A 25904-nucleotide genomic window follows, 5' to 3' on the forward strand; every position below is an offset into this window, starting at 1 on the left:
AAAAATTTCATTTATTATTTCATTAAAAATTGACAAAGTAGTTAAATTATAAAATTTGAAAATCTTACAGTTAAATTAATCTTGTATCCGATATGAGTTGCAGCATGTTGCAAAGCTTTCGTGACTGATGCATATGCATCTTGCAACTTTGTGTATTTTCCCACAAGTGCTATATTAACAATTTGCCTCGACTGATCTATCCTATAAAACATTTCAAATATTCCCTATTATCTTGATATATTTTTTTATATTTAATTGATAAGATATGTATGTATATTATTAATATTTTTTTACCTATCTGCTAAATTTTTCCAATTTAACATAAAATCATTTGGTAATGGAAGTGAAATATTCAATTGTAATCTGTTATTAAAAAATTCAATAACTTTTTGGCTTTCCATCAATAAAGGTATTCTGTATATAGAAGATAAGTCATGGATGCATATCACCTACAAAAAATCAATTATACACAACATTCCGATTAAAAAAAAAAAAAAAAAACCACAAGACATTTATTTTTAATTTACATTGAATTACCTGTTCTGGAGGAACATGGCAAAAATTTGAAATTTTTTTTTTAACTTCTTCACAAATAGGTCCTTCACTTCTACAAACTATTAAATCAGGTGATAAACCTAAACCTCTCAATTCCCTAACACTAGCCTGAGTTGGTTTCGTTTTCGCTTCTCCTGTTGATTTCGGCTGCAAGTTAAAAATTTTCAAAACATTAAAATATACCATTTCATTTCTAAATTGTCAGTAGTGCAAATAAAAAACACTTTAGAAAATAATTAAAATAATAATTAAAAAATAAGAGTTTCATTTTTTTAATACAGTATTTTTGCAAAGAAAAAGACTTTCGACACTTAAGAGAACATTGAAAAAATTTTTGTTATAAATTTATAATCTAACCTGAGGAACAAGTGAAACATGCACCACACAAAAATTTTCCCTTTTTACTTTAAATTGAAATTGTCTAAATGCTTCCACGAATGGCATTCCTTCTATGTCACCAATTGTTCCTCCTAGTTCTATTATACATACTTCTGGAAACACCTCTGAATTTTGACTTATAGATTCATTAGCAACTTTTTCTATCCATTCTTGAATGGCATCAGTAATGTGAGGTACAACTATGAAAAATTTTAGAAAATTATATAATTAAAACAAAATAATTCTGATTACATAATAGTTGATAATAATTTAAGCTATCAATAAAATAAATTTATTTTTCATGCATACTTTAATCTAGGTCATTTTTAAAATGAATAACAGAGGCATAATTTCTTTTAATTAATAAATTAAAAAGTTTCGTTAAGTGTATTATTTGTTAATAAAAGTTCACTTGTTCACCTTGCACAGTTTTTCCTAAATAATCTCCTTGTCTTTCTCTATTAATCACATGTTGATAGATTTTCCCAGTTGTTATGTTATTGTCTTTTCTTAAGGTTATGTCCATGAATCTTTCATAATTTCCTAAATCCAAATCGACCTCACTTCCATCATCCAGCACATAAACTTCACCTGTACATTAAAATTATAAATTTTGTTTAAAATTAACAAATAAAGGATAATTTCATTTGCTTTTTGTTAAAATGATAAAGTTAATACAAATTACTTTTTATTGAAAAAAAAAAAAAAAAAATTATTAGAATAAGATTAAAAAGAACAAAATGAAATGTGCTTTTGTGCTAAGTATACTTATTAAATTAACAAATTTAATAATTAAAATATATTCAATATAGTATTAATAACTTATTAATTATAATTTGATTTAAACATGATTAAAGAAATAAATGAAAAATTGAAAATATTTTTTATCATCATTTAAATTTTGAAATCTCCATATATATATGTTGTGTGTGTGTGTGTCCCTCTTTGACAAAAAAAAAAGTAAAGCAAATTATATGAAATATGATTTACATAAGGGGTTCTTCAGTTATACAAAATAAAATGCAATAATTTTTAGTGTTGAAGTATTCCAATATTATTCAAGATCAATTAAGTGGTTTTTGATAATTAATAAAAATATATTTTACGGATACCATGTTCATACGGCGAAAAAGTTCCTGCATCAATGTTGATGTAAGGATCAATTTTAATGGATGTCACGTTTATCTTACAATGTGTGAGCATTGTACCAATGGAGCTCGCAATAACTCCCTTTCCGACACCGCTAATAACTCCTCCGGTGACCAGTATATACTTTACCATTTTGAATTGACGTACATGTACTACTAGTATATTGAGAAACAATAACGGTGGTTTAACGGTGAAATTTCATGTGACCGAATTTCCGGCGGGTTGTAGGGGCCCTGAAAAAAAAAAAAAACGATGATATTCTCTTTCGGATATAGACCATTGGTTAAGAAAATATTTTTTTTTAAAATTCATTCCTCAGTCAAATCCTGAGTTATTATTATTAATTGCACATATTTGGCACAAAATAATATGAATTACAATAAAATATATGTTAATGTAGCTTCTTTCGAATTAACGTTTCCATTTATTTAAAGCTGATTAAAATATAGTAAAATGTATATGTAAAACCTTTAGGAAAATATTCTGTGAAAAGTACATTACTTTTCTTTTTTTTATGATATACATAATTAATTCGAAAAGTACTTAAATATTCAGTCAATATTTAACATATTATCAAAACATAACTTATTTACAAAAAAAATTATCATTATGATTTTTGTTGCAAGTTGAAACCAGTAATATTTCAGTTTTCAACAGGTCAAAAAGAAAACAAATGAATATACAAACAATTGAAAACAATAAAGCGGTTTAAAAGATTTTTTTTTTTTTTTAAATAAATCCACCACAAAGTTTACAACAATTAAATTTTTTACTGAAAAGAATTTAAAAAAAAAAAGAAAATCTCTCTCTGAATTCCTATGATCAATCATTTATATTTAATTCCAATTAATAAATTTACAAAATGGTTTATATGAAATTAAATAATTAATAAAAACAAAGACCTTTTAATTATTCACAATTAAATTCATTGTGTCATTATTTAAATAAATAAAAAACAATCTTTGAATCCGCAAAAAATTTAATTGTAATTTATTTATGTAGGTAATTAAAAAAAAAAAAAATTAATGTTTCAACATGATGATATAAAACATCACTGGCAATTATTTTTAAAAGTTTTTCAAAAAGATGTTAATCATTTGTTTAAGAGTTAAAATTAATAATTGTTGCAAAAATAAATATTAAATAAAGGATTGGAAAAGAACAAGGATAAAAAAAAAAAAAAATTTGATTTGTAATTCAAGAATAGTTACTTCAAAGTGTATGGATTGAAAAAAAACAAGATGGAGGACAAAAAAAAACAAAACCAATTCAACAAAAGACTTTTGGGAATAAAAAATTTGAACAGAAGTTTGCATTGTGAGAAAAAAAATATCAAATAATTTTTTTTTATCGATTTGATAATTAAATTATAAAAAAAAAATGCTTCTACACTAACAAAAAACAAAAATCTCATTATGCTACTATAATAATACTGTATTGAAATAGCATTAATTTATGTTTTATTAAAATGAAACATTTTAAATTAATTATTTTTTTTTTTTTACTTATTAAGAGTAATAATAATAATAATAAATTACAATCGAAAATGTATCAAGTTTCAGGACTAAAAAAAAAATTAAATAAATAAAAATAATAATAACAACATTTATCATTCAAAATAATTTCAATATAATCTACTTTTTTTTTTTTCATTTTTTTTTCATTAAAAATAATATAATTTGTTTTTTATTTTATTATATCTATAATAATAATAATTTTGTTATAATTTATAAACATTTTATATTACATTGAATTATAAAACAAAAAAAATAAAAATAAAATAAAATAAAATTATAATGATAATTAATTTAAATAAAAATTTTTCAAAATTGTAAAAATTATTTATGTATATGTATTTACAAATTTTAATTACATTTGATTGCCCAAATTTATATTAATTACATTATATTATTATTATCATTTATCAAAATGTGTTTTTTTTTCTTTTGTATCTTCCCAAAAAAACAAATCATTTTAAACAAAGTTAAAAGGAAAGTTTTTAATTTTTAATTATTGCAATTAGTAGAGTAAAAATATTTTGAGCTTTATTGTTATTATTACAAAAATATTAAGAAAAAAAATAATAATAATTATTTAAAAAGGGAAAATTAATAAAAAGAAATCAAAATAATTTTTTTTTTGTTTTCATTTGTGCTCACCTACAAACATAATCAATCAAATATTGTGCAATTCATTTTTTTTTTTTAATTAAATTAAAAAAAAACAATTTTATTCTTTGAATTTTTAAATTTTTTTCCCTCACTTTTCTCATGTCAGATACATAAAAATATTGCTACACATTAATCTAAATAATGAGGGGAAGGTGGAGGTGGGGAGGGAGAGGGGGGAATACTCTAAGCAAAGCAAGATAAAAATTAGTTTTCTTTTGGAATTACATCACTTATTAAAACTTATTAATAAATATGTAAGTAGGTCGATAATCTATAACCTTTCTCAATTTAAACAAAAAAAAATCTATAAAAACATAATTAATTATGTTATTTGAAACAAGAGGGAGAAACGTTTAAATTTTATGTATGAATGGCTTGAATCCAAAAATTTATTTCTAAATTTTAACAACTGAATCAAAATCAATTGAATTCAACATTTGCCCTGTTAAATCTCTTATATTGAAAGCTTTTCTAACATTTGCTTATAACTTTATAACTGTTGTTCAAAATAGAAAACGAATAAAATACCTGAAATGTTTATTAATATTATTATATCCTTGAATTTGTTTTGAAATAATTAAATGGAATCCAAATTTAGATATTGGAATATGCTCAAGATAAAATATGACAGATTGTTATAAATATTTTTATGAAATAAATCTAAAATCAAGAATGTGAGCTGAATAATGTCGAAAAAAGAATTTTGAGTTAAAAGAGAATAAGAAGAAAATATTAATAAATAAAACTCTCATGTTTCTGGAAGACTATTTTTATAAGGTCTTACTTTATTTAACCTTTAATTAATTTGTTTTTTTTTTGCTATACTAGAAGCTGAAATTTAATTTTTTTATTTAGAAAATAAAAATTTTTATGTTGCCTTAATGAATATGAGTGCAGCCGATTTCAGTCAGTCTTTATTCATAAACTATGGTGTGGTCATGTCTGTATTCCAATTAATAAAACTTTTATATTGCAATTCCCCTAGATGAGCAAATCTTTCCTCAAACTGAGGATCCTTACCCTTTAGCTTATTAAATCTTTGGTACATTAATTTTTCAGCAAAATAATAGAGTTCAATATCTAACGCATTTAATCTTCGGACGGTTTCTAATTGATCAGCTCGAAGCTTTGGTAAGGTTTGACTTGATTGTGTCGTGTTATTTTGTTCAAATGGCACTGAGAACCTGAGATTAAATGTTTCTTCAAAAACATATTGGCCTACCTGGAAAAAAAAAAAAAAAAAAAAAAAATTTTTATTTTAAAAATATATATATTTATAAACAGGAAATGGTATTGTAAATTTTTTTTTTAATTACTTACTTTTTGGTGCTCTGTAAGACCGAAAAAAGCCATGGCTGCCAAATTTCGCTTGGCACTCGCCAGCAACACTCTATCTCTTTCCTCTTTATGCATATATGATGTGTTATAACATCCGACTAGAGCTAGATCTGCTATCATTCTAGTTTGTCTATTAGCAGCCAAATTATAAGGACAAGCTGTGAATTCATCCAATGAAACACTGTTCCATGAAACTCCAGCATAACATGGAGGAAGTTCCTCTGCAGTAGGTGTTCTACCTCCACACCAATGCCTAGACCCTTGCCATGTAGCTCCTCTTTGAACATGTCTGAATTCTGATAAATATCTACTAATGGGATGTCTCAAAAGTGTGATGTAAAAATATCTGAATGAAAAATTTCATAATAAAATAGCAAGCAATAAAATAAATAATTTACAAGTAGTCTTATTAAAAAAATATTACCTTCTCTTCACTTGCTCTCCTTCATTTTTATCCATTTCAATATCTACACAGGCTGATAATTCAGTCCAATCTGCATGCAAACCACATTTCCAACCCGTAGTATATCGGCTGAACAGCCAACTTTCGTTTCTATTAGGTCTAAAACAATCGCACCGTTTTCGTTTTCGTTGACAACTGCAAGGTCTTTGTAAATCTAAATCCCGCACTAAATGCTTTCCGAACGATGTCCCTCCAGTTTTTTGAATGTGTAAAAACACCATCACGTCATGACCGTTCATATCAAACCTAAAGTTTTCATTTAAAACATCGTCGTAACTTAAACCACCTCCGATATTCGAATTAAGTCCCCTCATTGAATTTGTTAGATATGTTAATTGTCGACCTATGTTATCATCAAGGGGATGTCTATAATCTCGCTGAGAAAAACTGTGATCACCGCGATTAATTATATGAGAACTTAAAGCGCATACTTGCTCTGGGCAGAAATAACCGAAATAAATTATTCCCATTAATGTTAAAACAACGCATCCGACAGCTATGTTCCTTAATTTACTCTTTGATTTTGTTTCCATTTTTATTTCGTATGTCACCGATTCCCGAAGTAAAACAGCAAATTCGGAATCGAATACCTGAACTTCCACGCTTTTTTTGGCCATTTCTTAATGAGAAAATGGTCCAATTTTCTACATTAGCTTGCATATGTTTTTGTTATAATCTCTGCCATTTTGTTACTAAGGCATCCATCGTTAGGAATACCAACAAAACAACTGACCTGAGATTAAGATTAATTTTCATGTAGACAAATGAACGATTATTCCGTGCGCAGGCTTAACGGCAACTGTTTGTGTCTCTATAAAATTAAGTAAAGAATTTTAACATGTAATTTTTTAACAATTAAGCTAAAATTACTATCAATTTCATATGACAATTAAAAAATACTCTTCTGATTAATTAAATTTTTCTTAAAGTATACATAACCTTACCTTGTTAAGTTTGATTTCGGTTAAAATCTGATAATACATTTCTTCAATAAAATAAAATTGATTAAATTTAATTTATTATTAATACTTCATTTTAAAAAAATTATCAATTCGCACATCAATCACGTACTAGTATCAATTTTATTATTTACATTTTGTTTTAAAAAAGCATTAAAAATCGGTACCCAATCTTTAAAATGAGATAATAATAATAAAGTGTACTTTGGGTCTAAATTATACATTTCCAATATTAATTTTAAAATATGATTTTTAACATTAGTTTTTACATTATTGTTTAAAAAATCAGGTGAAATTATTAACAGGGACACGAGATGGTGTAAATTTTTCGGATAAAGGCACAAAATTTTTTTATTTTTTTTACATCTGCATATGACTGCTTGACCAAAATAAGAAGTAATTTGTAAAAATTCCCTGTTTTCTTTATAATTTTCAAAAAAATTATAAAAAATAGGTGTTAAAAGTTGAAAAACTTGTGGAATTTTTGCACATACTTTAATATAATAATCACTCACTCTTTGATTTTTGAGCCAACAATAAACAATATTATTAAAAACAAAATTTGATGATTGTAGCAAAGTTTTTAAAATAATAATATGAATTACATTATTTTTTTCAAACTGATCCCATGTGTATTGAATTATTTTTTTGAATTCTACACTATTAATTTCTTTTATTTTTAAAAGGATTAGATTTAATTGCTGACAAATATTTTCATCTGTATGCTTATCACGGCTGATATAATTAACAAGTGAAATTCCATAATGTAATAATAAATTATAATTAAATGCATTTATATTTGCATTTAAAAAATTTTCATCCCAAGATAAAAGTAAATTTAATTTTAAATAACCAAGATTATTTTTGTATTGCATCCTAATATTTTTTATGCACTGAATTAGTGTATCACCTTTCAAATCAATTATTTTAAAGCTGTCTTCAGATGAATTCATTTTTTTGCTTACTCAATAATTTTTATTATTATAAAAAAAAAACTCATAAAACACTTAATATTAGAAACAATTTTTAAAAAAATTAATACTTAATAAAAATAATGTACACCAAGATTAACAACAGTAAGTTTTACTGAAAAAAAAGCCCGCCAAATTGTTTAGAAGTTGCCAATGTAAACATGAAAAATTAAAAAATATCTACACTAATTCAAAAAGTAAAAAAAACTTATAATTAAACAATAATGTATTATGTACGTCAAATTTATTATTAATTTTTTGTAAGATTTTAAAATTAATTTAAGTTAATTAACATAATACTTAAATTATTTAGTTAGAAAAAAAGTTTTTATAAGGTTGGCAATCATGATAAAAACCGGGTTCTATATTTGTAAAGTTTAAATATTAAAAGTTAAAAAATTCATTTCTTGTTTTAAAGAAAAACCAGTAAGATTTAAGAATATTATAGTGTAAAAGGTGAATGTGTTAGTGTTAAATGATTTTATGTATATAAAGTATGTTCTCAATTTTGGTTGCCACTGACAGTCATTTAGGGTACGAAGAATCAAACCCTGTAATAGGTGATGACAGTTTTGTAACTTTTGAAGAAATTTTAATAAAAGCGGTTGAACAAGATGTAAGATATCTCCAATTCTAAAACAATTCAATTTTTCAACTTTACAACAGCTTTGTTTTTTTTTGTTTTTAGGTTGATTTCATTCTTTTAGGAGGTGATTTATTTCATCACAATAATCCTACCCAAAAATGTATGAACAAATGTATGGAAATGTTAAGACGATATACATTAGGAGACAAACCTGTGTATTTTGAGCTTCTTTCTAATGCTTCTAAAGTCTTCAGCAGTACAGTTTCTCAAACTACCAATTACTTGGATGGCAATATTAATGTTTCCATACCTGTGTTTAGCATTCATGGAAATCATGATGATCCTAGCGGAATGGGTAGATAAACATTACATTTTTTTTTTTTTGTCAATCTCGATTAACTTTATAAGAATTTGAACTTATATATAAGTGGTTTACAACCTTAGTTAATAAAATTGTTTGTCATAGTTATTTAATATGTAGTCGATTGCTGTAATAGGTATTTAAAAAAAAAATTTTTTCTCTTATTTAAGGACATTTCAGTGCATTGGATACATTATCATCAGCTGGTTTGGTGAATTATTTTGGAAAATCAACAGATCTTTTGAAAATCACTATTAATCCTATTCTGCTGAGAAAAGGGAAAACTAAAATTGCTCTTTATGGTTTAAGCCATATAAAAGATGATCGATTGTGTAGATTATTCATGGATAATATGGTAACATTTACAAGACCAGAAGTTGATCCAGATAGTTGGTTTAATATATTAATTCTACATCAGAACAGAGTTGATAGAGGACCCAAAAGATATATTTCAGAATCCTACATTCCAGAATTTATAGATTTACTCATTTGGGGTCATGAACATGATTGTTTGATTGAACCGTATAAAAATGTTGAAAAGGGTTTTTTCGTAATACAACCTGGAAGTTCAGTACCCACATCATTATCAGAAGGAGAAGCTTTGCCTAAACACGTGGCCGTTTTAAAAATTTATGAAAAAAAAATGAAAATTTTACCTCTTAAGTTAAACACAGTTAGACCATTTGTTTGGAGAACAGAAAAATTATGGGAAATTGTTGTTAGTTCTGAAAACAGAGAAGTAAAATCGGAAGAAATTAAAACTCACTGCATGCAAATCGTTGAAGAAATGATTAGAGAATCAAACGAATTAAAAACGGGACATCCGAATCAACCGAAATTACCATTAATTCGTTTACGTTGTGAATACTCTGATGAAACTCAACTTTTCAACGTCGTTAAATTTGGACAACTTTTTCAAGGAAGAGTTGCTAATCCTAATTCGGAAATAGTTAGATTAAAAAGAAATTTTATTAAGGCGGTTAAAAAAGAAAAATTTGGAGATTTGGCTAGGTTAAATGAATTATATAAAGACAACATGGAAGAAGCTCATAATTTTACTGCTTGTGTAAATCACATTGTTCGAGACTATTTTACTAATCACGAGGAAGCCAAAATGTTGATTCTTAGAGTTCCAGGTTAATGAAATATTACTTTTACATAAATAAGAATACTTATTGCAAAAAAAATTAATAATAATAATAATTTTAGATATGGGAGCTGCAGTAGAAAAATTTATAGATAAAGATGACGTGTTTGCCATTGAAGAATTGGTTGATCACAGATTTGAAAAAATAATAAAAGAATTAAAAGAACAAAAAGTTAATGGGGATGAAACTAATTTGACTGAATTATTTGAAAGATTGAGAGATGAAGATGAGAAATTGAATACGAAAAATGAAAAAGATTTTCAAAAACAATTTAATAGTGTTAGATCAAAAGAAACTTCACATTCCGGTTTGTAATTTTTTTAACGTCATAATTAACGGTTGTAAACGTTAATAAAAAAAAATTTCTTTTTTTTTTTTTAAGATAAACAAGAAGAAATTGTAATTGAAAGCGATTCAGATGATATGTTTAAAAATTATAATAAAAGAAAACAAACTTCGGAGCGCACAACCGTGTCTGATTCGGGTAAAAGACAAAAAAATTATTATTATTATTATTATTATTATGAATTATTAAAATTATTTTAAATAATTTATTTATAATTTTTAGATACCGATGAATACGATGTTGGCGAAAGCATCCGTCGATCAAATATATTTGAAAAAAATAAAAATTCTATTCAACACGGTTAGTGATTTTCATGTTTTTTATGTATTTAAAATTTTAAACGGTTAATTAATTTAATTTTCATTTATTTAGAAGAAAATACAAGAAAATCTCCCAGGGGAAGAGGTCGAGGAAGAGGACGAGGACGGGGGCGGGGTCGTGGAACCAAAGAAAAAATTTTGTCTCATGATACTGATGAAAAAAACAAAAAAGTTTCGAAAACGTCCAATTCATTTTTTTTCGATGATGATGATGATGATGATTCTGACTAAACGGGTTTTCAAATGTATAAAATTATCATATAATGTATAAAGAAATGTATGTGTATATACTCACGTATTAATTATAATTAAATATATTTATGTATATTTAAATTTATTTATTTGATTCGAATCAATTTTTTTACCATTAAATTAAGAAATTACATTTAAATATTCAAAAAGTGGAAAAAATTAATTTATTTAAATTCGTACTTCGTACCCGCTTAAATTATTCAATTCCTTACGGGTCAAAGTTCAGTAGAAATTAATTATTAATAATAATAATAAAATTTAATTTATTGCTTATTTATCCTTGACGTTTTCATTTTCACATTCACACAATTAATAATCCCACCACACAAAATGATAAAAAAAAAAGGTGTGAAATATTTTAATAAAAAATATAAAATAATTATAAATTATTTAAATAATTTAATTTGAAAAAACATTTTTTTTTTTCTAATGATAAAAAAATATTTTTAAAACTTTTTTTTTTTTATTTTAGACACTAAAACAATAATGTATTTTATAAAATATTTTTAACAATTCTAACAAGATATAATAATATGTATATATATATATATATATATAATTTTTTTCTTTTTTTAAATACATTTTGCAACATCAACTTACATTTTTTTTTTTTTTTTTAATTGTAGCGCCCTTTAATAATTAAAAACTTTTATTAAAATTAAAATATATATATATATATAAATTCACTTTCTCAATAATTATTTTCAAAAAAAAAAAAAAAAAAAAAAATCATCACTTTTCTGTTGAATACTGCATAAAAACAAATGAAGCCTTATTATTTAATAAATAAATAAACGCCATTTTACTTTTTTTTACCCCCTTGACACGTGTACAACGGGTGCATAATGCATATTTATACTTATCAACTGTAATTATTGGGATTTTTTTGAAAAAGTTTGAATGACTTGGTTTTTTATTAGGAATGAGGTAATGATAACGATATCTGATCGTCGGTTTCTGTTTCTGGAAAAAAAAAAAAAAAAAAAAAAAAAAAAAAAAGGTATATGGAATTATGTTAATTTTTTTTTTTTTTTTTTTTAAAGAGAACAAAGGTCGTGTTCGGTCCTATACCGCGCTCAACTTTAACAAACCTCAACAAACAAACAAACAAGCAAAAAAAAAAAAAAAAATTAAAAACGAAGCTAACTTGAATAATTTGATTCGTAGGCTTTGCTCACGGCTTTCGGTATAAATTCTTGAGTTTTTGATTTTATCGATATTCCCAAAAGTTCCGGACATAATATTTTCCCCTTTTCAATGTCTTTCACGTGATTCAATAAATCGTAATTGATTTTCTCACTTATATTCGAATCTTTCCTTTAAAAAACAAAAAACAAAAAAAACTTTTAATCTAACCGTTAAATAAATATAAAAGGATAAAAATTTAAATTTTAATTACTTATAATCCGGATGATTGGCTACGTAATCTCTCAAATAGGCCGCCGTGGTTTTCAATTCTCCCGAAGCTCTTCTTTGTATTAATTTTAAATATTGTTGAATTGTGCAATGAGTATCCGCATCGACGTCCATGCCACTCAAATAACCGTTAATTAATGGTATCAACCCGGGGAAAACACCTTCCTGAAAATACATAAAAAAAAAAAAATTAATAAAATAATTTTTTTACACGTTTCCACGCATTATCAACTTACCTTTCCGTTAATTATGTGATTAATAGACATGGGTTGATAAATATCTCCGCTTGTGTTTTTACAACGGGATGCTGCTTCCGGTGGTGACACGCACGTTAAAATATCCTTTCGAAACCAAAAAAGTTGTTCTCTTAATGCGTTTCTCCGTTGAGCTTTTTGCATATTTTCATCTACCTGAAAAATTCAAATGTTTAAACGTCGTCGTCGTCGTCGGGATGATAATGATAATTATGTAATAATTTCAAGTCGTTACGTTATTACCTTACTTATGGGAATAATAAAATTTAATTGATAAGAAAGAATGACGCGAGTGAGGAGTACGACGAAACAAACAATGGCCGCATTTTCCATATCCGTTATTTGTACTTCGCAAGGTCTGAATTCAACACGCCAACCGATTGAAGAATTAAATGGCGGCGGTTTAAATCTCATAGTTTGCCAATTCGTCGATTGAATATTCTAGAAAAAACAAACAAAAATCACGTAATAAATTTTTTTTTAAAATTATAAAAATTTGGATTAAAAAAAAAAAAAAAAAAAAAAAAAAAAAAGAGAAAGAGAAAAAAACCTCAAAGTGATCGGAATCCTCATTGTCGTTTTGATGAATTCTTTCGCTAAACAAAGAAACGGTATCTCGTATAAATAAATGAGCAATATGTTGAGCCAAAAGATCATCTATATCAGCATCCCTTAATCTTTTATATATGGCTTCATCATATATTAGAGGTACATCGTTATAACTGAAATCAATTTGTTTTTTTTTTTTTTTAAAAAAATAATTCAAATAATGTTTACATAAAATAAATATCTTCTTACTGTCTTCCATGTTCGGATAAGTACGAATCGATTGAATCATATCTCGATTTGGGAATGACAAAACGATTATTTTTAAGCGGTACCAAACCTCGTTCTTCGGGAGTTCGACAATCGACCGATTCGGAAATGACGTTCCAACGACAATCTACGTCACATATTTTCCCTCTGTAAAACGGTGAGGCGGCCGTGAGAGCAAGCTAAAAACGATAATTTCACAATTTTTTTTTTTTTTTTAATGGCGATAATACGGTTGAAAAAAAGGGTTTTTCAACAAGTACCATAATGGGACAAAGAGGAGTCAGCTGATCATACAGTGTTCTCGCTTCTTGAATGTTACATGCTTGAAAAGTTAACTGAAGACAACAACAACCCATTCCGAATCCCATGGCATCCATATAAACGTGATCTGGAAGGGCTGCTTTTGCACTTTCTCCATCATCTCCGAGATCTTCGAAATCTTCCACGTACGGCGATGGCGTATTTTCATCTTTATAAACTGAAAATAAAAAAAGTCACAAAAACATTATAAAATATCAAGGTTATTCTTAATGAAAATTTTGCCATTGTTTTTGAAAGGTAATTAAGAAGGTTTTTTATACCAGGCATGTTTATAGCAATTTTTTCCGTTCTCCTCATCCGAATGTTTCTAGTTAATGTTTTAAATCTTGGATGACCCGGATAAATGGCTCCGTCCGGAAAAAATAATGATTTTGAAGCTCCATCTTTGGGAGAAGTCTTCTGAGAAGGATCAGTAAAATCTGGACAACCTAATCTGTAAAAGAAAAAAAAAGAAAAAAATTAAATAATTATACATAAATTATGGTTCGCGACAGAGGACCGCATACGTTTATATCCAACAGACTGATAACAGATTATTTTTATTTTTTTTTTTTAACTAGTGAACTTAAGACATTTTACCTAAAAATTTCTGATTAATAATTCTATTTGTCATTTATTTTTAGAGTATGTATTTTTTTTTCACGTATTTATTATTTTGAATTACCACCAAGTGGTAAATAGATATCAAATCCGTTTTTGACTCAAAAAACACTGAAATAAAAAAATAAAACACGTGATAAAATGTACTGAAAAAAAAAACTATAATAATCGGGGCATGGACATTGCATTCTTAATTAATATCCTTAATTAAACAATTAAAATTAATATTTATTAATAAAAAAATATGGCTTACAGGCCATCAAATAAGTTTTCAAAACAAACTGGATAACAAAAAACATGTTGTGGAAATTGTTGTTGTTGTTGAAATCTTCAAAAAAAATTTTTCTTGTTGTTCTTCGTAAAAAAAAAAAAAAAAAAAAAAATTAAATAAATGGTATTCCGTTTTTATAAACTGTCTAAATAATTTATTATTATCGTTTTATAAATTAATGTTATTAACGTAAGTAAAAATTAAAAATGATTTATTAAATACGACTTAAATGAAATAAATAAATACACATTTTTACCTCGGAAAACTAGTAATAGTCATAAGTACTTCTCCAGGCTTGAGAAAAGTACTCGCTTCTTCTCTTCTCAATTTCATGTTTGTTTCAACGGTGTTGAAAAATGAAAGGAGACCTCCATAGGGTTTTCCAGGTGTTCCTTCAATCATGTAGGCTGCATATTCGGGACGCCATAGAGATTTAACAGACCTGTAAAAAAAAAAAAAAAAACAATTTTTTTAGTATTTAAAGGAAAAGTTAAAATCATGGAATGAATGAAAATAATTCAACGTACTCGGGATCGTTTTTTTCAGGTTCTTGAAGAATTGGTAAAATTTCTTGGGCTCTTAGGGAAAGTCTAGCAGTTTTTCGTTCGTGATCAAATTTTACTATCATGTATTCTACCTGGAAAAAAAAAAAAAAAACCCAAATAATATCTATTTTAATATAATAATTAAAAGGTGGAGCTAATTAAAAAAGACTCTAATAAAACATTAATAAAATTATCATTTGTTTAATGTGAAAATGTACATTTAAGTAAGAAAAAACAAGTTTTTTTTTTTTTTTTTTTTTTTTTTATCTTCTCATTGGAATATAAATATTTTTTTAAATGTTGATCAAATAAAACATTGATTGTTCTTGCAAAAAAAATTAACTTGATTATAAATGATTACGCAATCAAAAAATAATGTAGACAACAAATAAAAAAAAAATATATATTTATTTATGATAACAGGTATGTGTGTCATAATAAAATGCATAAAGTGTTTATCATGTTTAATGTTCATTTAAAATACCTATTAACCTATTAACAAAAAAAAATTACAAGATGTCTTCTTCTTCTTCTTCTCCTTTTTTTTTTTTTTTTTATATTAAAATTTACGTTTTCGACCGAGAATGCCATTTAATAATAATAATAATTTATATAATATTTTGTTTTTTTTTTTTTTAATGACCTTTCTCGTGGCAATGATGGAATTTTAGCAAACCCTGAAGGTGTTTTTATTATATTATGCCTAATTTTACCAAGTTTAAAAAATTCCTAAAAAAAAAAAACTTGTTTATATTTAATATTTAAAAATAAATCTTATGTACATACATATTATTTATTACAATCGATTGAATTTTAATTTTATATTAAATTTTATTTTTTTTTAAAAAAGTCGTTTTAATAAATTATAAATTTTATAATTTGTTTTTATGTTGATAATGATATTTATTAACCACTTAAAATATATTTTATACAATTGATAACATGTTTTTATTCTTGGGAATGTTAAATACAACCTAAATAAATAAATAAATATAATTTTTTTTAAAAATTATTGATGTATTCGAATTGTATTCATTTATCGATAATTTTAAATATTTTTTAATGTGTTACCATTAGTAACGAAAAAAAAAAAAAAAATTGCAAGAATAAAAAAAAAAAAAAAGATAAAATATTCATTATGAGGAAATAAGGTATATTGCATTACACTTCTATTAATTTTTTTAGATAAACAAGGCTTGTTATAATTTCTTGACGTTTAATCAATTTTAATATTGGGTTACATGCATTGCTAAAAAAATTATTTGCAATTTATGTATCAATATAATATATCAATTGTATGAAAAAAAAATAAATTACTATTATTTACTCATTCATGTAATATTGACAAGCATACAATAATTTATAAAAAGTGCTATGAATAAAAAAAATTTGCTTACCTCATCCCCCCATTTTAAAAAATCCCCTTGACGATCTTTAAGTTTGTGATATAAATTAATAAATTGTGTAATCCCGTGTTCTCTAACATGATCTGCCAAATCTCGAGTTTCTTCCCAAGTAAGAGGACTCCCTTCTGTTAGCAACCCCATTTTAATAAATTTAACAACTGTCACAAAATTAAAATTCGACAATTTTTCAAAGACAAAAAAAAAAAATTATTATGTGATTCAAATGTGATATAAAAAAACTGTAATATCGAGAAAGAGAGAGAGAGAGAGACAGAGAGAGAGAAAAAAAATTCGCACAAAAAATTATTTTAAATAATTAACGATTTGAATAAAATTAAGAAAAACTAAGCGGAAATAAACAAAATCTGTTCACATTTGCGTCGTCATTACAATTTTTAAAATGATTCATTTAGCATTTAATGTAAATAATAAGTATGAACCACTAACTGAAACTTGTACTGCGTTTACAAAAGACTACTCCGTGCCTTCTTATAATTTACAAAATTACGTGAATTCAAAGACTTTTGTCGCAATTTTAAAATTTCGACAAATTTTTTGAAATTGAAAACAATTTTTCAACTGAATTTAAAAAAAAATACTCATACTGGCTTGGTATAGAGACTTGTAACGAATCAAAAATAAAAAATTAAATTAAAACAGTATCTAAAAAAAAAAAAAAAAAAAAATACACGAAATAAATGAATTCAAACTGAAATTTTTAAAGACGTAAAATAAATGTTTAAAACGAAAGTTTGATAAAAAATATAACTTTTTTAAATAAATAATTTTAATTTTAAAGATAAAAATTACCATTAAGTTAAAAATGAATGTAAAATGAATTTATTTTTGGCACATAAATTTTTATTATAAATAAATTAATTATATAAAACATAGTACGTTTCCTTCACACATAAATTAATTATAAAAATTTTATAAATCTGAAATATAAAAGACTATAAAAGACTAAGAAATCACAAAAATCCTTATAAAAATTAAATAATAAAACTTAAAAAAACACTTAATTATATATGAGTACAATATCTATTTAAATAATTTCATCACAAATGTTATTAAATAAATCTTCAAATATCCAAAAAACAATGGAATAACCAGGTAGACTAAGTGGAACTTTTGCTTTTTCAGGTTTATTGAATAAATTATGAATTGAATTTCGATCGTAGACAAGCTCTTTACCATTGAGGAAAATCAGTCTAAAATAAAATAATTTTTTTAAATTAATTTTTTTAAACATAAAAAATAAGTAACAGGAAAAAAAAAAAGAAAAACAATTCTTACTTCGATGTTAAATTGTTTTTTCCAGGTGTAAAGAGAAAAGAATAAATTGGATATTTAATTTTCATGCCCAATATTAAAATAATTTTTTCCGTTTTATTGGATAGATTCATACCGAAGATAACAATTTTTCCTAATTTCTAATTACAAAAAAAACCAAAAATTAAAAATTAAATAAAAATCAACTAATCATTTTAAGATTTTAAAATAATTTACCCTGAATTTGGGAGATACACAGTGACAATAAAATCTCAATGATTTGACTTTTTCTTTTTCTTCATTTCTTCCATATGTTATATTGAGAACGGTATTTCCGACTAAATTTTTGTAAAAATATGAAATCCAAAAATCCTAGATAAATTATTATATTATATATGTATAGATGCATAAAATAAATGTTAAAAAAGGCTATTTAATAAATTAAAAAATGAATTACCGGAGTTGGCAAAAACTTTTTATTAATCAAAGCATAATTTCCATCGAGCAAACTCTGACGAATTACAACCTTCATACCTAACTTGGCAGAAATTCCTAATTTGTCCAACCACATAAATGCAGCTACAAATCTATCTGAAAGTCCAGGAGCACCTCCTCCATAGGCTGAACTTGTTTCACCTATAAAAAGTTTTTTTTAAAACTTATTTCTATATATTTGTGTATTTCAGACTAAAAATCAAATTTCAGATGCATTTTTAAAATTTTATTTTGTTAACTTATTGTATAATGTAAGTAAAACTTTAAAAAATTACTTTCTGGTTTGCTCAGATTTTAAAAATATCATAAATTAAAACTCTTGCTAAGCTTTTACTTACTGATCCATATTGGAAGATCTTCTGAGAATGATCGAACAACTTTTTTTATTTCATTGATTTGATGAGGTAAATAATTCAAAATTTTAGGGTTTATAAAATCATCAAGAGAAGTATTTTTGCCATTTACATAATATCTTGAAAATATCCAAATATGAATTTAAATTTTTAAAAGTATTATGTAAAATGAAAAGAAATATCTTACTGATGCCATGATGCTGCACTAATACTTTTTGTGTGAGAAAGAAATTCCTTTAAATAATTTAAAGATGAATATTCCAAATGCTTTGGTCTTGTCACATCAGGTCCTATTAATAAAGATGTTTTATAAGATTTAAAGGAATTTAAAAGTTTTCTCAAGACATTAAAATCCTTAGCCAATTCAGTTCCCGATATGGATACATTAAAAACATGTTTAAAAGAATTAGGTTCATTTCCTAATTGAAAATCTAATTTGTATTTGTTTCTTTCTGAAAACTGTAGCAAAGTTAGTGCATTTGAATAATTCCAGCCATTGTCGCCTCTCAACATAACATTTAAATCAAATATTAAGTTCAATTTTGAATTTGAAACAAACTTATTTATTTTCCTCCAATCATTTTCTAAAATAAAGAAAATTTTATTTTTATAACATTCAAAAACTATGAAAAAACTGTCAACTTGATAAAATCAATGTTTATTTCAAATTTTTACAAAATAATTTTAATTTAAAACTTTAACTCAAGTTATTTACGTGTAATTTCTATTAATTGATGTTCAGACAGAATATCAACACAATCTGTATTGTTATTTGAATCGAAAGCATTTTCCTGAATTTTAAAAATTACTCTGTCTGCATCTGTTCCTCCTATTCGAAGATAAGCCGGAGAAAGCAAACTAGAAAGTTCTTCAAGTTTTTTCCACTCACTGAAAAGATAAAAATTATTAATTCAAATTATTTAAAAATATCAATTTTTGTTATTTGAAAAAAAAAAAAAAATTTTTTACTCATTGGTTAATTTCTTGAATAAACATTTAAAAAAAGAAGTATCAAGGGCTACGCTCAAAAACTTTTCATCCGTTTTAAATAAAACTTTACTGCCGTCAATATTAATAAATAAGAAGACGTTATTTTCGGAAAATGTATACTGTTCCTTAAAAATAAAAAGTATAAAACACGACACAAAACCTGTAATTATGAAGGATATTATTTTGAAATACCGTTTCATCTGAAATAAAGAAAAAATAAAAACGGTTCCTGCTAAAAATTTAATTTAAATGAGTTTAAAAAATATATATGCGCAAACTTTGAAATATCCCTAAACAATTAAAATTATTTAGTAAAATAAATTAAAAATTAAATTGAAATTAATTCAAAGCAATACCGCTTTATTTACCGCCATTTTAATTAAATTAAATTTTTAAAAAAAACTTATATAGGTTTGTTAAGTATGAGCCATTGATTACAGCCTTCTATTATCGTAGGCTACTCTAAAGTTTCTTAGTTTGATGGAAAATGGCGGATAAATGTACAACAAGCATATAATTATTTGTTAGTTTTAAACTTATTGCTAATTAATTAATTTTAAACGATGACAGAATCTGTGCAAGAAAGTAAGTATTTTATTTAAATTAGATATATATTTATTTAAATATTTTTATTATTTTATCACATTTTGTTTAAAAAATTAAACAGTTAGCAATAAATTAGTCAAAAGGTTTGTAAGAAAAAAATATACATAAATTTTAGTTTTTACTTTTAAGGCATCTCTTTACCGAGTATTAATCCTAATAAAAAAATAAGCAAATGTCATTAAAGAAATAGCATTAATTTTAAAGTGTGACATCAAAATTATTTCGTTTATTTAATTATATATTTGTCCTTATTTGTTTTACTTATAGGGCTTAAGTTAAAAAGAACAGTTCTAGATACTTGGTCTATAAAAGAAAAGCTAAGTTTAGCTTCGTTGGTTTTACGAAGCGGTGATCAAAATTGGTCATGTGTTAGTAGAAATATAAGAATATTTGCAGAGCCAAACAGACCTCCAGACTGGTTTTCTCCCAAAAATTGTGCTCAACAGTATGCAAGTTTACTTGAGAATGTTGAAACACCCAAGAGAAAGAAAAGGGTAGCTGGTTCAAATGAAAAATCAGAGGTTGAAACTCCTGGTGAAAGCATAGTTAGAAAATTAAAAACAGATAGGATAGAGGAATTAAAAAAAAAAATGGAAGAAATTAAAATGGAGTATTTAAAAGTAAAGGAATCAAGTAATGCTATAATTTCTGGTAAACCTGATGTTAAATTACCAGTATTACTTCAGGAAATTGAGGAGTGAGTTCAAATTTTTGATTCAAATTAAAAAAATATTAGGTCTGATAAAATTAATTGAATGCATGTTTTCATTTTTAACCTTTTTTCTCAATTAATAAGTTTAAAATGCAATCAGCAAACATAAAACTTTTAATTTAACACAATGCTTATTCTATAAACATTTTTTTTTTTTTTTTACTAGTGAAAAAAATAAAAAAGAATTAGAAAAAGAAGCCCATATAAAATGGTTAAAGGAAAGAGAAGAGAGAAAAATAGAGTTAGAAAGGGCTTGGAAACCGGGATCTAGATTAATGAACATCAGAAGAGCTTCCAGTATATCGGAACCAAGCAGTGAAGCAGACAGTCCTTTAAGTGAACCCTTAAATGTGGATGTTCCCGAAGAATCCGCAATGGCAAAACCAACTCCAACCTCTCCTTTGCTCACCAGTCTTTTAAAATCACCTTCTACTGCATCTCAGCCATCAACTACTTCCTCAATATTACATTCAGCCATAACATCTCCTCACAGAGGTTCATCATCGCCAACCATAGCTAGTTTACTTAGCTCTTCTCCAGGTAAAAAAGGTTTTTTTCATGCAATTAAATTTATTTTTTGAAAATGTTTTAATTTACCATTGTATAATTTGTGTGTTAAATTTAAATTTAATCATGTTTAAACCTCAATTTAAATATCTTGTGACAATTAGTTATTTGGTACTTTGAATTTGGTTGTAATTTACACAGATAAACTCGTTTAAAATTAATGGCAGTTTAGTCAGATATATTTTATTTTCAAATTACAAAACAAACAAAACATAAAACATTTTTAAAAGATATATTTAATTATTATAAAGTTTTACATTTAAAATTAATTAAAATGTAGCCACTTTCGTGTATTAGGACAATTTTTCATGGTTGCATGTATATTATTCGGCTTTATATTTTTGAAAAATATTTTTTGTCGTTATTTAACATTCAAGATTTTTATCAATTTTTTAGGTTTACCTGGTAATTTTTTAATGCCGCCATCAAATGTTTCATCAAATTTAAAAAATTTAGTGTCAAATGCTATTGCTAATTCTTTTAGCGATGAGCATAAAATTCTTCCTTCTTCACCTTCACAAGGTAAGGTTTTTAATCGAAATTATTTTCTTAGCTTGGAATTTTTTATTAATAAAATTTCACCTCTTTTTAATTTTAATTATTTTTTTTTAAATTTATTTATTAATTTACATATATGTTGTTGTTTTTACTTATTTATTTTTTTTTAAGTAAGTAATTTCAAATATCTAATATTTTAACTTATAATAAATTTACCATTAGGTGTAAAGCAAAATAATGGAAGGTTTCATGAAATCGAATATTACCTATTTACTTTCTTAATATTTATTTATTTAAAGTTGCTGCTTTACATATAAAGTGTTCTTAAAATCAGGAATTCTTCATTCATATATTTAAAAATTTAAATAACTTGAAATAAATGTAAACATTTATTTTCAAAACAAGGGAAAACTTTGTTTTTTTTTTTTTTTTTTTCTCTCTCTCTCTCTCTCTTTCATTATCACAAGTGTTTATTTTCTTTTATAAAAAAAAAAAAAAAAAAAAAAAAAAAAATTTTAAATAAAATACAATATTGTTTTCTTTTATTTTACTATATAGTATTATCTGTGTTGTGCTTTAAGGTGCCCCAACTTTATCAATGTTGCTTGAGTTGCCTCCCTCGTTACCTGGCAAACCTTTGCCGATGCTGAAATCGCAGCCTTCTTCACCACCTCCTTACTCAGGTTAGGTTTGTTTTTTGTTTTTTTTTTTTTTTTTTTTTTTATTTATTTATTTCTCTTTTCTTTTTATTTACTCATGATCTATAATTTTGTACGGTTTGGTGAAAAGAAAGATTAAGGTTAAGGCTCGTTTCTGCAAAAAAAAAATAAAATCATCCTTTATTATTAGTAGATAGGTTCTATGATAACATTTGGCATGATAATAATAGCTTGTGATTAACATTTTATTACATATATTTATTTAACCCATTTTATTAATAATAATAATAATAATTTTAATTTTCCTTTATAGATGAAATTAATGTTAAAAATATTTTTTATTTGTTTTAAAACTTATTATTTGTATTAATTTTAATATGTTAATGAATTTAAGCTTAAAAATTAGGGGAGTTTTTTCTTAACAGTTTAGTTGCTTTGTTAAGTATAACTAATTATAGTAATTATTTATTTTGGAATAAATATATATATAAAATAAATCACCTAGTGGTTGTGGTCCTTTATACCTATAAAATTTAGCATGTACCTGTATGATGACAGTAAAATTTATAAATTTTTAAAGGGTTTAGTGAGTGATTTCTTTTATTCTACTTATATAAAAAAAACTAATTTAATTTATTATTTTTCAGAACATTTAGGTCCTCCTCCGCCTTATTCTCAAGCTACAGAATACCTACAGAAACAAAGAGCAGAAGAACTGGCTGCACAAGCCAAGGTTTTTACAATTATTTTATTTTTATTAAAAATTAAAAAATTATAAAAAATTGTCTACATTTCCCACATGTTTTAATTTTCAGGCCAAGGCTATGGAAGATGAAATTAAAACAGAATCGTCCCCACAGACTGATAATCCTGAACCTCCTCCTCCTTCGGAATCGAATCCTTCTGTTAGTTCTAAGCGACCTAACATAAAGGGAAAAAGTTTCGAATCGTCGGTTAGTTTAGAAATTTTTTTTTAAAATGTTGAAAGTTTTAATTTATGTTATTCTTAATAAATTTTTTTTTTTAAGGAACCTTCGACGGATGAATCCTGCGGTCAAGAACCGTCGGAAAAAACTCCTTCCGTCAAAGAAAAAGAATCAAAGAGAAATTTACACAATACCTCCGATCATGATTATGTTGAAACTACAACAACTACTTCTACTACTACCACCACAACCACCACCCCTGTACCATCAAACGAAGGAAATGTTGAAAGTGATGTAGTAGTAAAGAATTCAGAAACTGATGTTTTTGAATTTGATGAATACAAAGAAGGATTTGAAAAAATTCAAATATTGACAAAAGACTCCAAAATGAGTTATTTAAAAAATAATACATCCAAAGTAGTAGTAGCAACAGCTAAAAAAGAATCGGATTGTAATAACCAAAAAAATGAAAACCTGGATGACAGTACTAAAGACAATGTCGAACTCGAAAAAAATAATTCTGTAAAAGGTCAAGAAAAAGATTTTATTTCAGTAAAACCTGAAAAAGAGGATGTAACCGAATCAACTACGACTGAAAAAGGACTTTCCCCTGCAGCAGCAGCAGCAGCAGGAAAAACCATTGAAGAACCAAAAAAAATTGATGCCGTTCCTGTTGAAGAAGAGAATATTGAAAAAAAAATCACTCCTGATTTGAACAATGTCAATGACAGCACCTCGGAAATTCAAAATCCTCCCGAAGAGGAAAAACAAGTACAAGAAGAACAAAATCAAGAAGAAGAAAAAGTTATTACGGAAAAAGAAACAACCGACTACGATATGGAGTCTCAGAAAAAAGAATCAGAGGAAAATAATAAGAAAATTAAAGTGAAAATTGAAGACAATGGAGAACACATGGAAGAAGACAAATTAGAAACGGAAGAATCAGATCCGGTCAAAGACGAAGAAGTTCCTTCTAATCTATTGGAGATGAATGTAATCAATCTTTTTTTTTTTTTAATTTTTTTTTTTTTCATCCATAAACAATTGCTTAACTTTGTAATTATTGTTCTTAGAGAACGGATAAAGCTGATTTATCAACAACGGAAGATGAAAAAAGTAACGATGCCACACCCAAAGTGTATTCCAGAAGAAGGGGAGGTCCTAGTTTTTCAGATTCGATTCCCAACAGTCCTGCACCCCTGTCGTAAGTTTTATTCAAAGGAAATATTTAAAATTTATCTATTATGTATGTATGATGAGAGAAATATAAAAAAAATTACAGGGAAGAAGAAAAAGAACACAAGGTTTGGAAAAAAGCTGTCATGTTGGTTTACACGAGGATTGCAGGACACAAATACGCTTCCCTGTTTTTAAAACCAATCAGCGACGATCACGCACCAGAATATAGTAGCATAGTTAAAAGGTAAATAAAATTATTATTTACAACACTTTTCGTTTCAAAAATATATATTTAAAATGAAAAAAAAAAAAATTTTTGTTAAAGACCCATGGATTTGAGTACGATAAAAAGAAACATTGAAATAGGAAATATTCGAACGACAGCAGAATTTCAAAGAGATGTCATGCTCATGTTTATGAATGCTCTCATGTACAACGAAAGGGATCATCACGTTTATAAAATGGCCAAGGAAATGCAAGCGGATAGTTTGGATCATTTTCAAGTTGGTTTTCATTTATTAAAAAAAAATTATTTTTTTTAACCTCGTGGTTTGTGACTTAATCAAAATTGGAAATTTTCACAGATGTTGTTGAGAGTGGCTGATGAAAATACGCCCTTGAGAAGGGAAACGAGAACTCAACAAAATTCGGATGTTAAATTTAGATCGAGTGAAAAAAATTCAAGTAAAAAAGATTTGGATAAATCCACAACGAATTCATCGGATCTTAAACCAAAAGGAAGGACGAGAAATTCACCGTGTCCCCCTGTTAGATCGAGAACTTCGGAAAAACTAACGCAGTCTGGAAGAAAACGTTCTGTCGGAGTCACTGGAGAAACTTCGAGGAAAAGACTCAAAGTCAGTTAATTGATTTTTTATTTCATTTTCGAGTTTCATTATTTTGATGTAAAAATTTTTTTTATTACAGGGAGACGATTAAGCAATGTTGCAGTGAATTATGCCAATTTTGTATTTGTTCGAGTTGTCAGAAATAGAATTAATTCAGTATGACTGGGGAGCAT

At 25.7% G+C, this 25904-nt stretch overlaps 6 protein-coding genes across 6 annotated transcripts in view; 2 read left to right on the plus strand and 4 right to left on the minus strand.

Moving 5' to 3' along the window:
- Phum_PHUM168280 (CTP synthase, putative) overlaps positions 1 to 2214 on the minus strand; it is a gene marked incomplete at both ends in the record, with an annotated part of 3100 nt that extends 886 nt beyond the window's left edge. The window contains 6 exons of the mRNA XM_002424959.1: positions 69 to 201; positions 295 to 449; positions 538 to 702; positions 913 to 1133; positions 1354 to 1524; positions 2046 to 2214. Coding sequence (XP_002425004.1) covers positions 69 to 201; positions 295 to 449; positions 538 to 702; positions 913 to 1133; positions 1354 to 1524; positions 2046 to 2214 — 1014 coding nt within the window. The remainder of the gene's footprint in view (positions 1 to 68; positions 202 to 294; positions 450 to 537; positions 703 to 912; positions 1134 to 1353; positions 1525 to 2045) is intronic.
- Positions 2215 to 5178: 2964 nt separating this feature from the next.
- Phum_PHUM168390 (Heparan-sulfate 6-O-sulfotransferase, putative) lies at positions 5179 to 6671 on the minus strand (the record flags this gene model as incomplete). The annotated part of the gene is made up of 3 exons (XM_002424960.1): positions 5179 to 5475; positions 5574 to 5937; positions 6016 to 6671. 3 exons carry the CDS (start codon positions 6669 to 6671, stop codon positions 5179 to 5181), a joined length of 1317 nt encoding a protein of 438 aa, XP_002425005.1.
- Positions 6672 to 8480: 1809 nt separating this feature from the next.
- Phum_PHUM168400 (Double-strand break repair protein MRE11A, putative) lies at positions 8481 to 10394 on the plus strand (the record flags this gene model as incomplete). The annotated part of the gene is made up of 4 exons (XM_002424961.1): positions 8481 to 8600; positions 8673 to 8925; positions 9102 to 10067; positions 10150 to 10394. The coding sequence occupies 4 exons, from the start codon at positions 8481 to 8483 to the stop codon at positions 10392 to 10394; spliced, it is 1584 nt and encodes a 527-aa protein (XP_002425006.1).
- Positions 10395 to 12139: 1745 nt separating this feature from the next.
- Phum_PHUM168410 (glutamate--cysteine ligase, putative) lies at positions 12140 to 16767 on the minus strand (the record flags this gene model as incomplete). Its single annotated transcript, XM_002424962.1, has 11 exons — positions 12140 to 12314; positions 12397 to 12578; positions 12650 to 12823; positions 12911 to 13108; positions 13218 to 13389; positions 13466 to 13662; positions 13744 to 13961; positions 14065 to 14237; positions 14932 to 15117; positions 15203 to 15312; positions 16618 to 16767. The coding sequence occupies 11 exons, from the start codon at positions 16765 to 16767 to the stop codon at positions 12140 to 12142; spliced, it is 1935 nt and encodes a 644-aa protein (XP_002425007.1).
- Positions 16768 to 17918: 1151 nt separating this feature from the next.
- Positions 17919 to 19259, minus strand: Phum_PHUM168420 (Heparanase precursor, putative; the record flags this gene model as incomplete). The annotated part of the gene is made up of 5 exons (XM_002424963.1): positions 17919 to 18059; positions 18136 to 18270; positions 18356 to 18534; positions 18732 to 18865; positions 18934 to 19259. 5 exons carry the CDS (start codon positions 19257 to 19259, stop codon positions 17919 to 17921), a joined length of 915 nt encoding a protein of 304 aa, XP_002425008.1.
- Positions 19260 to 20299: 1040 nt separating this feature from the next.
- Positions 20300 to 25749, plus strand: Phum_PHUM168430 (Bromodomain-containing protein, putative; the record flags this gene model as incomplete). Its single annotated transcript, XM_002424964.1, has 12 exons — positions 20300 to 20321; positions 20610 to 21039; positions 21221 to 21594; positions 22018 to 22143; positions 22701 to 22802; positions 23435 to 23511; positions 23594 to 23731; positions 23807 to 24697; positions 24778 to 24908; positions 24987 to 25127; positions 25209 to 25386; positions 25468 to 25749. 12 exons carry the CDS (start codon positions 20300 to 20302, stop codon positions 25747 to 25749), a joined length of 2892 nt encoding a protein of 963 aa, XP_002425009.1.
- Between the last annotated feature and the right edge of the window lie 155 nt (positions 25750 to 25904).

Source organism: Pediculus humanus, genomic scaffold (genome assembly GCF_000006295.1).
Source record: "Pediculus humanus corporis 1103172107513 genomic scaffold, whole genome shotgun sequence".
In the NCBI taxonomy this organism is placed as follows: Eukaryota; Metazoa; Arthropoda; class Insecta; order Psocodea; family Pediculidae; genus Pediculus; species Pediculus humanus.